Source organism: Alosa pseudoharengus, unplaced genomic scaffold, assembly GCF_046254945.1.
Source record: "Alosa pseudoharengus isolate Yale_2024_CS ecotype anadromous, Long Island Sound unplaced genomic scaffold, YU_APseudo_1.1 YU_APseudo_1.1_scf_5, whole genome shotgun sequence".
Classification (NCBI taxonomy): Eukaryota; Metazoa; Chordata; class Actinopteri; order Clupeiformes; family Clupeidae; genus Alosa; species Alosa pseudoharengus.
The window spans coordinates 42,536,106-42,550,775 of NW_027468837.1; the positions used below are offsets into that span (position 1 = coordinate 42,536,106).

General features: G+C 42.7%; 1 protein-coding gene across 2 annotated transcripts in view; it reads right to left on the minus strand.

Annotated features, from left to right (window-relative positions):
- gnas (GNAS complex locus) overlaps positions 1-14,670 on the minus strand; it is a 73,791-nt gene that overhangs the window by 40,052 nt on the left and 19,069 nt on the right. The window contains exons 4-5 of one of the 2 annotated variants that reach the window (XM_076268423.1): positions 11,987-12,106; positions 6,230-6,262 (exon numbers count right to left, since the gene is read on the minus strand). In XM_076268423.1, the coding sequence (XP_076124538.1) occupies positions 6,230-6,262; positions 11,987-12,106 (153 nt within the window). The remainder of the gene's footprint in view (positions 1-6,229; positions 6,263-11,986; positions 12,107-14,670) is intronic. The other variant, XM_076268424.1, reaches the window with a different exon arrangement.

A 14,670-nucleotide genomic window follows, 5' to 3' on the forward strand; every position in this document is an offset into this window, starting at 1 on the left:
GGAAAGAGGTAGTTTTATATCTATGGTATATTTATATCCATGTTATATGGAGAGAGGTAGTTTCATTATATCTATGGTGTATGGAGAGGTAGTTTTATACCTATGGTGTATGGAGAGAGGTTGTTTTATATCTATGATATATTTATATCTATGTTATATGGAGAGAGGTAGTTTTATATCTATGGTGTATGGAGAGAGGTTGTTTTATATCTATGATATATTTATATCTATGTTATATGGAGAGAGGTAGTTTTATTATATCTATGGTGTATGGAGAGAGGTAGTTTTATTATATCTATGGTGTATGGAGAGAGGTGGTTTTATATCTATGGTATATTTATATCTATGTTATATGGAGAGAGGTAGTTTTATATCTATGGTATATTTATATCCATGTTATATGGAGAGAGGTAGTTTCATTATATCTATGGTGTATGGAGAGAGGTCGTTTTATACCTATGGTGTATGGAGAGAGGTAGTTTTATATCTGAGTCGTGCCACGACAAAATGAGTCCAGTATCGTGGAAATCCATTTCGAGATATACCGATTTGAATGCAGAGAGGGTCGGAAAATGACAAAATTGTGCAAAAAATGCATTTTCTAATTTCACCACAAACACATTTCTTTGCCTCTTATGTATCACTATTTAGCATTGTTTCACATGGCATCCCATTGAACTCATTCCATGTAGTCTACAAAGTGATTGCAATAATAATAATAATAATAATAATAATAATAATAATAATAAACTTATTACTATATTGCAGAATTCAGTGTCAGTGCACTACTATGCATACTACTACTTCTAGAAGGCTAGTAGTAGGCAGCGTACATATCTATCAAACCACCTAGATGGTGAGGGTGGCGCAAAACGAGGTTAGGAGGGCCTTCATGCATTTTAGAATGTTTTGGGGTTGGAAACGTTCGAGAACCCATCAACCCCATTGAAACTGAAATTAATAGGTCTAAACTGTGTGTGTGACTGTTCATTTTAAAAGCAGACTTAAAAGTAACTCAAAAGTTAGCGGACTATAAGTCGCATCAGTCAAAACATTTATCATGAACAGGAAAAAAACATATATAAGTCACACCGCATATTTAGAAATGTATTTCACAAAATCCAAAACCAAAAACAGACAGAGACTATGTAACTGGACTATTGAGGCCAAAAAGATTAATGTTAATGAAGACGAAGGAGTGAAGGCAGCCAAGAGGAGGACCAGAAGGTAATTTAGGCTACAAAAGATTCACTGAAAGAAAATGCTGATGTGGTACAACAAACTTTAGCTAAAATGTGGAGAATACAATGCAATCAAGCATTTTGGGTGATGTGGAGTCACAAGCTGGCAGCAGATTAAATGCTCACAAGAGAGAAAAAGATGCGGTTTTAAAAGGACGTGACCGAAGCTGATGCAAGCCAGGTGAGAAGAGTAGGCCTAGGGCCCGACGGTAATTGTAAAGCAATTTACAAAAGATTCACTGAACAAAAATGCTGATGTGGTACATGAAAATTTAACTAAAAATGTGGAGAATGCAATGCAATCAAGTATTTTGGGCGACATGGAAGCCGGCAGCAGAGCAAATTTTCGGCAGCCTACCTCCCAGAACAAGAGAGAAAAAGATGCACGTTTTAAAAGAACATGCAGAGGAAGGAGTGAATGGCTGCCAGCTGAGGCGAGCCGGGCGATAACAAAGACTGCCAACGAGGGCCCGACGCTAATGCTGCCAACGAGGGCCCGACACTAATGCTGCTAACGAGGGCCCGACGATAATGCTGCCAACGAGGGCCCGACGCTAATGCTGCCAACGAGGGCCCGACGCTAATGCTGCTAACGAGGGCCCGACGCTAATGCTGCCAACGAGGGCCCGACGCTAATGCTGCTAACGAAGGCCCGACGGGCGATAAAGAAGGCTGCCAACGAGGGCCCGATGCTAATGCTGCTAACGAGGGCCCGACGCTAATGCTGCCAACGAGGGCCCGACGCTAATGCTGCCAACGAGGGCCCGACGCTAATGTTGCTAACGAGGGCCCGACGCTAATGCTGCCAACGAGGGCCCGACGCTAATGTTGCTAACGAGGGCCCGACGCTAATGCTGCTAACGAGGGCCCGACGCTAATGCTGCTAACGAGGGCCCGACGCTAATGCTGCTAACGAGGGCCCGACGCTAATGCTGCTAACGAGGGCCCTACGGGCGATAAAGAAGGCTGCCAACGAGGGCCCGACGCTAATGCTGCTAACGAGGGCCCGACGCTAATGCTGTTAACGAGGACCCGACGGGCGATAAAGAAGGCTGCCAACGAGGGCCCGACGCTAATGCTGCTAACGAGGGCCCGACGCTAATGCTGCTAACGAGGGCCCGACGGGCGATAAAGAAGGCTGCCAACGAGGGCCCGACGCTAATGCTGCTAAAGAGGGCCCGACGCTAATGCTGCTAACGAGGGCCCGACGGGCGATAAAGAAGGCTGCCAACGAGGGCCTGATGCTTATTGTGAAGCAATTTACAAAAGATTCACTGAACAAAAATGCTGATGTGGTACAGTACATGACAATTAGCTTAAAATGTGGAGAATGCAATCAAGCATATTGGGCACATGAACATGTAAATGTGGAGAATAAAATGCAATCAAGCATATTGGGCGATGTATAGGCTCAAGCTGGCAGCGGAGCAAATGCACGCCAGGCCACCTCCGAGAGAGCAAGAGAAAAAAAGATGCGCATTTAAAACAGGGCCTAAATTTCAGTGCGGGATTGCGGGTATTGCACATAGGTTAGCATTGTGCATAATTTATTAAGTCCCGCAACTCTAGCCATCATAATGCGAGAAATTCCCGCACACATTTTACAGCGCTGTCTGATAACGTTAAAGTAGAATTCCGGTGTGATTTTGACCTAAAGTGTGTTGAAACATGATACCGAGTGTGAACGTATGTCTCATAGCTCATCTCGGCTTGTCCCCTGCACTCTGAAATCTGGCGCTAGTTAGCCAATGCTACCAACAGTTTTTCGTTGGGGGTGCCTCGGGCATCGGCCTAGCCATGCAAATAAATCACTGTTTTACACCATTGACGAGACTCAAAGTAGCTCCATACTTCATCCGAGGGCCTTGACATTTAAAACGAGACATTGAGAACTTTGAAAAAGCACTGGTGCGCATTCATTACATGAAAGAAAATTTGTAGCAAAACAGCGATCAAATATTACATATACGGCAGTGAGTTTTGCAGACAGAGACTATGTAACTGGACTAGTTAGCCAATGCTACCAACAGTTTTTCGTTGGGGGTGCCTCGGGCATCGGCCTAGCCATGCAAATAAATCACTGTTTTACACCATTGACGAGACTCAAAGTAGCTCCATACTTCATCCGAGGGCCTTGACATTTAAAACGAGACATTGAGAACTTTGAAAAAGCACTGGTGCGCATTCATTACATGAAAGAAAATGTGTAGCAAAACAGCGATCAAATATTACATATACAGCAGTGAGTTTTGTTTTCAAATGTTTTCATGGATGTCTGGATAACGGGTGAGGAATGTTTAGGAGACAGGCTATCGTAAATCCTCAAATTATGGCTGGGGTCTTTTATTTAGGCTGCGCAAAGCACAGTACTTTTATTTGGTGCAGGCTTGTATTCGAGGCAGCTAGGCCTTTATTTCTTACGTGGTGCGTTTTATTGTGAGACAGGCCTACTTTTCGTTTGGAGCGGCATACCGTTCCAAGATGTTCGATTTGGGATTTAATTTACGTTTGGACTGTTTGATCATATTGATAAATATCGGGACTGATGACCACTGAAATCTGTGGGGTAGGCTATTTGATGGTTCACTATTAATTGTAGTTCATGTAGTTGAAAGTTGTAGTTGTACTATTCATGTAGTTGAAAGAGTGTCGGGATTTCCATCCACTTATTGCGAGATAAGCCGGCATCCGCTTTCATTCATTCATGGAACGTGTGCTGTGCTGTAATGGAAACCTTATTCCGTATAGCCAAAGAGGTCTACGATAGCCTAAATTGAGTTTTATTCCTTTAACCCTTAGAACCCGATTGACGCAAAGTGAGTCAAAAAAACACAACCGTTCTTCTCTTTTACATTGCTCCGGAACTGTTCATCGCAGTGAGCAGTTATTGTGTGACAGAGCAGAAGTGGAGCTTTCCAACGAGACTACGCACTTGTCTGTACGATCAAGTATGAAAATTAAAAAAAAAAAAATCATGAAATTAAATCAAACTGCATCATACTTATAGTCTATACTTCTCTGCGTTCACCTGCACACCCATTACTTTCGTTCGAATTACTCGCGAACCCGTGATTGCATAGATATGGTAAGCATATCAGATGAAAGAGATGAATGATATATATTTATATCATTTTATATATATATATATCCTTCTGGGTTATAAAACAGACGAAGTGACAACAATAATAACTTCATGTAGCTCGACTTACCCCACTTTTTTGTGTGTTGTGGTGGCAAAGCATTTTCATAATCCAATGCTATTGTGTGTTTCTCTATGCCAAAGCATGTTCATAATCCGGTTTTGAGATCCTAGCAAATTCCTGCATGGCATCCAATTCAAGACTCACATTGCATTCCAATTTGTTCGACAAAGAAACACCTTTTTGCCTTTCATGACAATGCAGTAAAAAGTTGTTGTAGAGAATCATCATGAGTGCACACACTCGCAACCTCGGGTCAAGTCAGGTCAAATTAGTTTGTGTCACAGAGATGGAGCGCAGAAAGATAATTTTTCATCACTAAATAAAAAAAATGGCATTTATATCTGTAAGAAGCACAACACATATGTCTGTAAATTGCTCAGCCCCAAAGTCCCCCTCCACCATGGTTCTTATACTGCCAGGACAGGACAGTCTGGCCTACACATACATGTAAGTCATGTCCAGCTGGCAGCTTGCTGTGGTGAGGATGCATTTAAAAATGTAAGAATTGTATAATACGCTTTTTGTCTTTGTATTATTGAAAAATCTAAATCAAATCAATGCAAGTATTAATATATGAAATGGTGGCAGATCTGGGTAGCCTAGACTGTGCTGAAAAAAAATATAGCATGTGTAAATGAAACTTACAATGACCAGGATAAATGCTCATAACTAAATGTAGTGAGAATGGCCAAAAATAGAGTAGGGCTCATAGGGCTAAATAAAAAATGGCATTTGTTTCCGTAAGGCACACACCACATATTTTTCACATTTGCTCAGCCCCAGAGAATCCCTCCACCATGGCAATGATATTGCCAGTAGAGTTCTCAACGGGCCTGAAAATTACAACCCGGCCCGGCCCGTGGCTTTTAAAGCCCGGAACCGATGTAACCCGACACATCAACATGAATTATCTGCCCGAACCCGGCCCGCGGCCCGACGTAAAACATACGCTTTGACTGTTAAACCCTGACTTTATTTAGGTGAAGATTCAATACATTAGCGTGACAATTTACTTAAAACGGTGGTTTTCTTATATTTTCGACCCGAACCTGCGGGTCCCGTCGGGTTTGTCGGGCCGACCCGACCCGTTGAGAACTCAAATTGCCAGATTCAGGACAGTCTTCTCTACACACACGCAAGTCGAGCTGCCAGCTTGCAGTGGTGAGATACATGTCAAAATATAAGAATTTTTATAATACGCTTTTTGTATTTTTATTATTTAAAAATCTAAATGTAATCAATGCAAGTATTAATACATGAAATTGATCTGGGTAGCCTAGACTCTGCTGACAAAAACAATATATAGCATGTGTGTATGGCACTTACAATGACCAGGATAAATGCTTCTAACTAAAGGTAGTGAAAATGCCCTTAAAACAGTGTAGGGTTCTAAGGGTTAAAATGTCTATATATTTTGCATCTAGGCATTAGCCACACCGTGGCATAGAGCAGGATTAGCACAACTAGCCATCGCAGCTGGCTAACCATACTACATAGCAGGATTAGCACAACTAGCCATAGCAGCTGGCTAACCATACTACATAGCAGGATTAGCACAACTAGCCATAGCAGCTGGCTAACCATACTACATAGCAGGATTAGCACAACTAGCCATAGCAGCTGGCTAACCATACTACATAGCAGGATTAGCACAACTAGCCATAGCAGCTGGCTGGTGGACTGTTTCAGGAGTTGAGAGGAGCTGTTGCTAGGACAACGCATTTGTATTGGTGTGCTACTGTGCAGGCGTGCACATATTTTTATTACATACAGAAGAGTACTTACTTGTTTAGCCTTTTTCTTATAGAGTCCACAAATCTGTAGACACACACACACATTTTATGTACATGACCCAAACTACCAAAGATTAAGGCAATGACTTTACATTTGTATCCAGAATTGTTAAGCGCATTACTTAGGGGTTTATATCTTAACAGTTTTGATACATAAGAGTCCATGTAGGCATCGAAGAAGCACAAACACCAATGGGCCAACTGTGGCTATAAAAGTAGGCACAGCTCTCTCTCTCTGTTAAAGTAGGAGATGGATTTGTAAGAGACCTCAAAAATACTTTATTTGCAAATCCGAATACAAGACCAGTGATTGATTGTATGACCACACGTGGTGCCAAAACTGATATAAAGCCCTGACCACTTAACGAGAACAATGATGGAGGTGCTTTTGCCATCCTAACAAGGAGAATGAGAAGGAAAAAAATATTTTACTAGTTTTTCACAAGTGAGGTACACTAGACTCCTTTGTCTTTTCCGTTCTATATTAAACATAGATTTTATTCATTAAAATGGAAAATACTGTCTATGACTATGATTGTAAAATGTGATCACATCCAGTCTGTTTAGATTTCCATGTAACTGCAAACCAGATGTACACTAGCTACATGTCTAATGTCAGGAAGAGCAGTAGGCTCTCTGACAATAATATGGGTAATTTGAGGAAGAGCTGTATGCTAGCTTTCCTACCGAAATACGGCTAATGTCAGGAAGAACTGTATGCTTGCTCGATTATTGAAATCCGGCTAATGTCAGGAAGAGCTGTATGCTAGCTCTCCTACTGAATTAGGGCTAATGTCAGGAAGAGCTGTATGCTAGCTCTCCTACTGAATTAGGGCTAATGTCAGGAAGAGCTGTATGCTAGCTCTCCTACTGAATTAGGGCTAATGTCAGGAAGAGCTGTATGCTAGCTCTCCTACTGAATTAGGGCTAATGTCAGAAAGAGCTGTATGCTAGCTCTCCTACTGAATTAGGGCTAATGTCAGGAAGAGCTGTATGCTAGCTCTCCTCAGGCATGAAAACGGGTCAGGGATGAAAAAGGTGAGATGGGTGCGCAAAGAGGGAAATGGCCGTTTCATAGCAAAACAAGCGCGAGTGACATTGTTGCCAATAGTGCATGTAGCTTCCATGGAATATGAAGTTGTCTAAACAAGAGATTTATAAAGAAAACAAACTACAAAATGACTAATTATTATTATTTCTTCTTTTTGGCTTGGGCCTATGTGTGAAGGGGCCCACTTGCACTGTTTGGCAACATGCTTCAGCCTGGCCCTCCTCTCCTCCTCAGTAATCTACATGAGTTTTCTTCAAAGCTTTCTTTCTTTATGCCTGAAGTTATCAGACATTTCTGAAGATTTCATAGGCCTAATGGACACTTCATAGTAGACTATTAGAATGAGTCTGAATAAGATAAGTCTGAATATTTGTTGGACCAAACCAGATAATAGATAAACTTGGGTAGGGTAGACTAGGCTTTAATTTGTAAAATTGGTTTTAATAGTTTTAACCTGCAGCATAGGCTACTTACAGATTGTGGCATTGTGCTAGTGTGTTTAACCAACCAATAAAGTTGTGTGATCACATTACATGTTAAACCCTGTGGACACAGACTAGGCCTACTGATCAGGCCACTGAACGTTTCTTAAAAGACAGCATTACCATGTCAAACACTGCTTTTGTCTCTGAATTCGACAAAACGCACCAGCCCAGTTTAGGAGCATTTAATTCAACTATTTAGTTATTCACAATAGCCATTGCTATACTGATAAAGTATGCCTATTTGCTTCACCTTCATTCTTCATCAAATGAACTCGTTATGTCTATATTTCTGTCCAATATCGCTAAGTTTAACAACAGCCTATGTTACGTACGTTGCTACACCAATCTCAACGTCTTTTTCTGACAGAAGTTGAAAGTTTCAACTAGCCCACCTGTGACATCAATAAGCATCTCTCCTCGCCGGGCTCACATTCCAGCTGACATTTCAGACGCATATATCTGTAGTCACACAGACAGGGAGGCTATTCCAGCGCAAGCGTTCTGTTCGCGATGCATCTGCGGCAAAATTTAGCTTCCACTGTTTAAGGCTAAATGCATAGGGGCTGCATTCACATAATTGCTGGATCAGACAAGTTTTTAATTGGGCTCTTGTCTTACAACGCATCAAGATGCGTTCGCGTCTGCGCGTGATTTGTAAACTCAGTTGTAACCCCATACCCCCCACCCCCCACACACACACACACCACACACACAATATTTTGTCATCGGATCTGCGCGAACCACGTAAGTCCCCTATTTTGGATTCAAAACGGCGAATTTCGCCGAAAGGTGAGGAGTTTTCATGCCTGTCTCCTACATGGGACTGAGGGAAAGGCGTCGGAAAGGCGCAGGTGAGGTGGGATTTGTGTGCTCATGTGTGCTGGGGCGAAGGGACAGGTGTCGGACGCGGAGGTACCAAGGGTGGCCCATGAGGGCCTGGAGGTGTAATCTACGGAGACTCTCGTTTAGAGTAATTAAAAACTAATCACACACACACACACACACACACACATTCTCTCAGGTGACACACTGCTCCCACAGGTGGGGGCACCTGGTAATTACCCAGTGCACACACACACACACACACACACACACACAAACACCTGAGCAGGCTCCACTTCACTAGTTGGAAAAGTGCTATTCTGCAGCCCAACCCCGTTAACGATACACTGTGGGCTCTGTCAATGCCAAAATCCTGAACCACCCCTTTAAGCTCCTATCAGTGCTCGTTGTAGGCGAGTATAGATTAATACTGTCTGATTGAGCTCCCATCAGTGCTCGGTGTAGACGATTATAGATTAATACTGTCTGATTGAGCTCCCATCAGTGTAAGCGAGTATAGATTAATACTGTCTGATTGAGCTCCTATCAGTGCTCGGTGTAGGCGATTATAGATTAATACTGTCTGATTGAGCTCCCATCAGTGTAGGCAAGTATAAATTAATACTGTCTGATTGAGCTCCCATCAGTGTAGGCGAGTATAGATTAATACTGTCTGATTGACCTCCCATCAGTGTAGGCGAGTATAGATTGATACTGTCTGATTGAGCTCCCATCAGTGTAGGCAAGTATAGATTAATACTGTCTGATTGAGCTCCCATCAGTGTAGGCAAGTATAGATTAATGCTGTCTGATTGAGCTCCTGTCAGTGCTCGGTGTAGGCAATTAGGCAGTATTAAGGGTGTCACAATTTAAATTTTATATCTAAATCGATTGAAATTACATCTCAATCTCGAACTTCAAACTTAAAAGTAGAATCGACGATGCAGCCACACCCCCAATGTCACGTCCAGCATGTATGCCAAGACGCACAAACACACACGCACGTGCTGAACTGCAGCGTCAAAACTCCTCTAATTTTAGGCTGCAGCCAGTTAAAACATACACATCAACCTACCGAAATCAAAGCCCCTCTTGCTACTTTGAAATCACCGGTGTGGAAGTATTCATTCATTCACGTCAATTAAAACTAACTTTGCCTACTCAACTTAGCAACTGAAAAGATGGTCTAATTACAGTCCAAAGTTACTTTAAGGCTTAAAATGCACATTTATAAGTACATATTCCATGAACACTAACCTTGGGTCTCTTCGGAGTGTGCTGAAACAATCAAATTATCATTCTGTGTTTCATTTCACTATGTTCACGTCTCTGTTTTAGCCTAATGTCAGTTCTGTTTACATTACAACCTCGCGGTTGGAACGGTTTCAAAATAAAAAGCGTTTTCAAAATAAAAGCCCCCCGAAACAGTTAAGGAAAAGGCCAAAAAGTAAATAACATATAAGTAATGCATTAATAGTAATATTAAAAAAAATATCGAAAATCGAATCGATTTGTGACTTTAAAATCGAAAATGACATCGAATCAAGGATTTGGAGAATCGTGACACCCCTAGCAAGTATAGATTAATACTGTCTGATTGAGCTCATATCAGTGCTCGGTGTAGGCGAGTATAGATCAATACTGTCTAATTGAGCTCCTATCAGTGTAGGCGATTATAGATTAATACTGTCTGATTGAGCTCCTATCAGTGTAGGCGATTATAGATTAATACTGTCTGATTGAGCTCCTGTCAGTGCTCGGTGTAGGCAAGTACCAGGGATGTAGTGGTAAAATAAGAGGTGGGTAAATGATCAATTCTGTGATCTCGGTGAGGTGGACTGCGCCATGCGATATCAGATTTTTTAAAAAGGCATTCAGAACATGGTGGAGGTCATTGTCCAATGTTTTTAACAAAACCAGCGGTATCAAATGGTTTCTGGAGTCTTGATGAGTGTACATATTGTGAATGTGGATAATACAATGTGATTTTTGAATGTTAAAAGTTGCAATTTGTGAATAAACTATTTTGAGAGGTGGATAAACGCTAATAAGAGGTGGATAAACTCTATTTCTGAAATGTTAGAGGCGGATAACTGCGTTTACTTGTGTTTAGCCTCCACTACATCCCTGGCGAGCACACAAAGGTGCTGCTGCCTCTCCATTAGCAGTGACTAGGCCAGCAGTCTGGGAGACCCCATCACACATCTGGGAGGAGCAGACAAGAGCCACTTTCCCACCAAGTAGTTACAGGAACGTAGTTATAGGAACAGTCCACTTCTAATAAGTTCTACTAACTACTCTCTCCCAAAACCGGTTTCTCCATTTGCATTCGCACTGGCCAAGTGGACATAGGAACTGGTTGCCCATTCAACTTCAACTTGACCATTACATTTGGATTGACAGTGGGCTTTTTTCCTGCGAACCGAAGTGGCAATGGGCATGTCATTCTACCATTCAGTAAGGAGGAGGCTAAACGCATAAGTTTACCCTCTTTCTCAACTGTTGCCATGACAACAAAACTAGTGAACTAGCACTACACTGCAGACGTTAAGTAACATTTTACACAGTTTACTAGAAACTGTCATATCACCCTCCAAACTTGTGTTCATGCACGCAACACCCATTGTCGATGACGCAACACCCATTGTTGATGACGCACCCTTGGTTCCGTTCTGGTGGAAATGCGGGCTGGTTCGCTAAATAGCACCAAGGTTCAAAGCATTCTGGTTTCAAAAATGCGTTTCCTATTGGTCGAAAATCGCTATAAGATGAGACCCAAGGTTCCCTGGCCCCCTCGCAACCAAACTGTATGAGTGAGCATGACCACAGATGCAGGAATGGATACACTAAAGACAACCCACATTTTGGGGAGTAGGATTAATTTTGATTAAACATACGCATTTCCAAACGCTTCAAAACAGGAGGGTGATCCCAGCAGGGCAACAGCACAGACACTCATAACCCTCATAACCCAACAGATACTCACAGCCCTCATAACCCAACAGATACTCACAGCCCTCATAACCCAACAGATACTCACAGCCCTCATAACCCAACAGATACTCACAGCCCTCATAGCACTCATAACCCAACAGATACTCACAGCCCTCATAACCCAACAGATACTCACAGCCCTCATAACCCAACAGATACTCACAGCCCTCATAACCCAACAGATACTCACAGCCCTCATAACCCAACAGATACTCACAGCCCTCATAGCACTCATAACCCAACAGATACTCACAGCCCTCATAACCCAACCGATACTCACAGCCCTCATAACCCAACAGATACTCACAGCCCTCATAACCCAACAGATACTCACAGCCCTCATTACCCAACAGATACTCACAGCCCTCATAGCACTCATAACCCAACAGATACTCACAGACGAAAACTCAAAGTCCTTCTGATTGGCCAAGTTGCGGACGTAGTCGATCCGGAACTGGTTCTGCGGACTGGCCAGTTGAACTGGAGGAGCCAGAGAGTTCATGGCTGTTACTATGGTCTGGAAGAGAGAGCAGAGTGTTACTATGGTTACTATGGTCTGGAAGAGAGCAGAGTGTTACTATGGTTACTATGGTCTGGAAAAGAGAGCAGAGTGTTCATGGCTGTTACTATGGTTACTATGGTCTGGAAGAGAGAGCAGAGTGTTACTATGGTTACTATGGTCTGGAAGAGAGCAGAGTGTTACTATGGTTACTATGGTCTGGAAAAGAGAGCAGAGTGTTCATGGCTGTTACTATGGTTACTATGGTCTGGAAGAGAGAGCAGAGTGTTCATGGCTGTTACTATGGTTACTATGGTCTGGAAGAGAGAGCAGAGGGCAGTGTTTCCCATACATTGACTAATCTGTGGCGGGGCGCCATGAAATAAAAATCGACCGCCACAGATTAATATTCTATGTTTAATTTAATTTAATTTAAATTAAATATAAGATCAAATCCTTGCATTGCCATTGAGCTGCGCTTTTTACGCACACATCCATTCCTTGCCCCGTCCCGCTCTCTCTCGTAGCCCGCTGCCCCTCCTCTGCATGTGCATTTAACAAAATATTCACGATTGTTGAAGGATTGTTGTTGCTACATAGAAGCATTGCATAGAAGACGTCTGGCTAAATTGCTATTGTGACCATGCTGCGCAAATTTGTTCAAAACTGCTGCATTGAAGTTAACTCATACCTGTCAACGTTTAACTTTCCAAAAACGGGAGATTTTTTTTCGGGGGGGGGGGGGGATGGTCAGTGTTTATACCGGATCTGTGTTTGCATATTTAATACGTTTCATACACGTGTTTAAACTGCATTTCGGTCGTTGCTTTTGCTTTTACCTTACCATTACCTTACGCATGCCAGTTATGTATCCACCAGCTGCCTGCCTGCAGCCTACTTCCAAAACTGTCAGATTTGGTTCCGAGGGCACAAGTTCAGTGTATCAACAACACTTAATAACAGTTTATGTGATGTGTTAATCAATTACACTCCCAACAATTTCACAACAGCTAGTTCTGGAGTAGAGGGTGACAATTTTTCGGGACTCCCGCGGGTCACGGTATTCCCGCGGGTTTCCCGCAGTACGGGAGTAAATTTCACTGTTGGTAACGTGATTGGGACGGGACAGGAAATAATAAACGGGAGCTGGCGGGAAGCCAAAAATTAGGCTATTAACTTAAAAAAATGACAATGCAGTTAGTGCGCCCAAAGACGTGAGACATTTCGTTTTAGAAAAGATAACCAATTACAACCCACAATACGTTTGTTGTTGATTGGTAGCCTATCAGAGCAAGACAAGCAGCTGCCCTGTTCACAATCAATCAGCTTCAGATAGGCCCTAATATAAGGCAAATGGATGCAAAGAAACAGTTACAGGCGAAAGTGTCAGCAAAGGACAGCTCTATTTAATTGCACGAGCTGTCCGGGAAAGCGGATCTCGTTGTTTAATGTGTCATGCAATGTTGGGGCATGGCACCTCAACGATCGCATTCCTCAATATATTTAGTAAGGGATAATGTATAGAACGCCGGTCATTGTCGGGAGATAGGTCCCGACAGGGCGAACCGGACCCCGACGCGCAGCAAAACGACACAATAAACTCCACACGATATGACTCTTTAGCCTACATAGCCTAGGCTATAGCCTATTTGTTACCGTTTCATCATGGCTTTTGCTGAGAAACAAATAGTTCGCAACAACACACGCTGAACTTGAATCAAACATTCTTTAGAACACAGCTGATCAACCGTCTGCTTTCACTTTTGAATAAAGTTCCAATCCTTGCGTAGTGATATGAAAGAATTGACTTAGAAGCACAAAGACCATTTTTCTTTGACAGCGGTCTGTTATACTTAGCAACGGTCTGTTATTCAGAATTAGCAGACCGCCGAACGTTGGGAAGGCCCATTCAAGTGAATGGAGCATTCTGCAGCACTATGAAGAGCCGTGTAATAAGCCTATATATCGCATAACCTGGCGGAACGCAAAAAATAGTTTTGTTTACTCATAGCAACAACGTTGCTATGCTTCGCTGGTTTAACGTGATGAGAACGGTGCAAACTTAACTGATGGGATGAGATCTATGAAATGATTTAAGCATAGCCTACAGCAAAGTACTGTAAAATATGTAATTTTAATGTAGCCCAAAATGATCGGCTATTAAAGAAAAGTTAGACAAGGCTTTCTGCCCTACCAAAATGTAGCCTATGGTCACCGCACGGAACTGTAGCCTAACAGTCGGATAACTTTAGACATCAACATATATAGGGAGTGGGACGGGATTCGGGAGTCTTTCTCTCGGCATTTTGCGGGACAGAATTTTTTTGGGGGGGCTGTCACGTGATCGGGATATGACGGGAGTATTTGTGCGGGCTCGGGATGGGACGGGAGTGAAAATTGCTTCCCGTGTCACCCTCTATTCTGGAGTAGGCCATTCAACTAGCCCGCTTTCCTACGACGAGACTCAGGCTGCGCAGTCGGCACCCGCTTCCTTATTTGGGTTTTGGGTTGCCAGGTTTTAGCCTATGACAAAACGGTTGAAATTGAAACTAAGTGATCGTGTATGTGTAGAGTGTATTTCA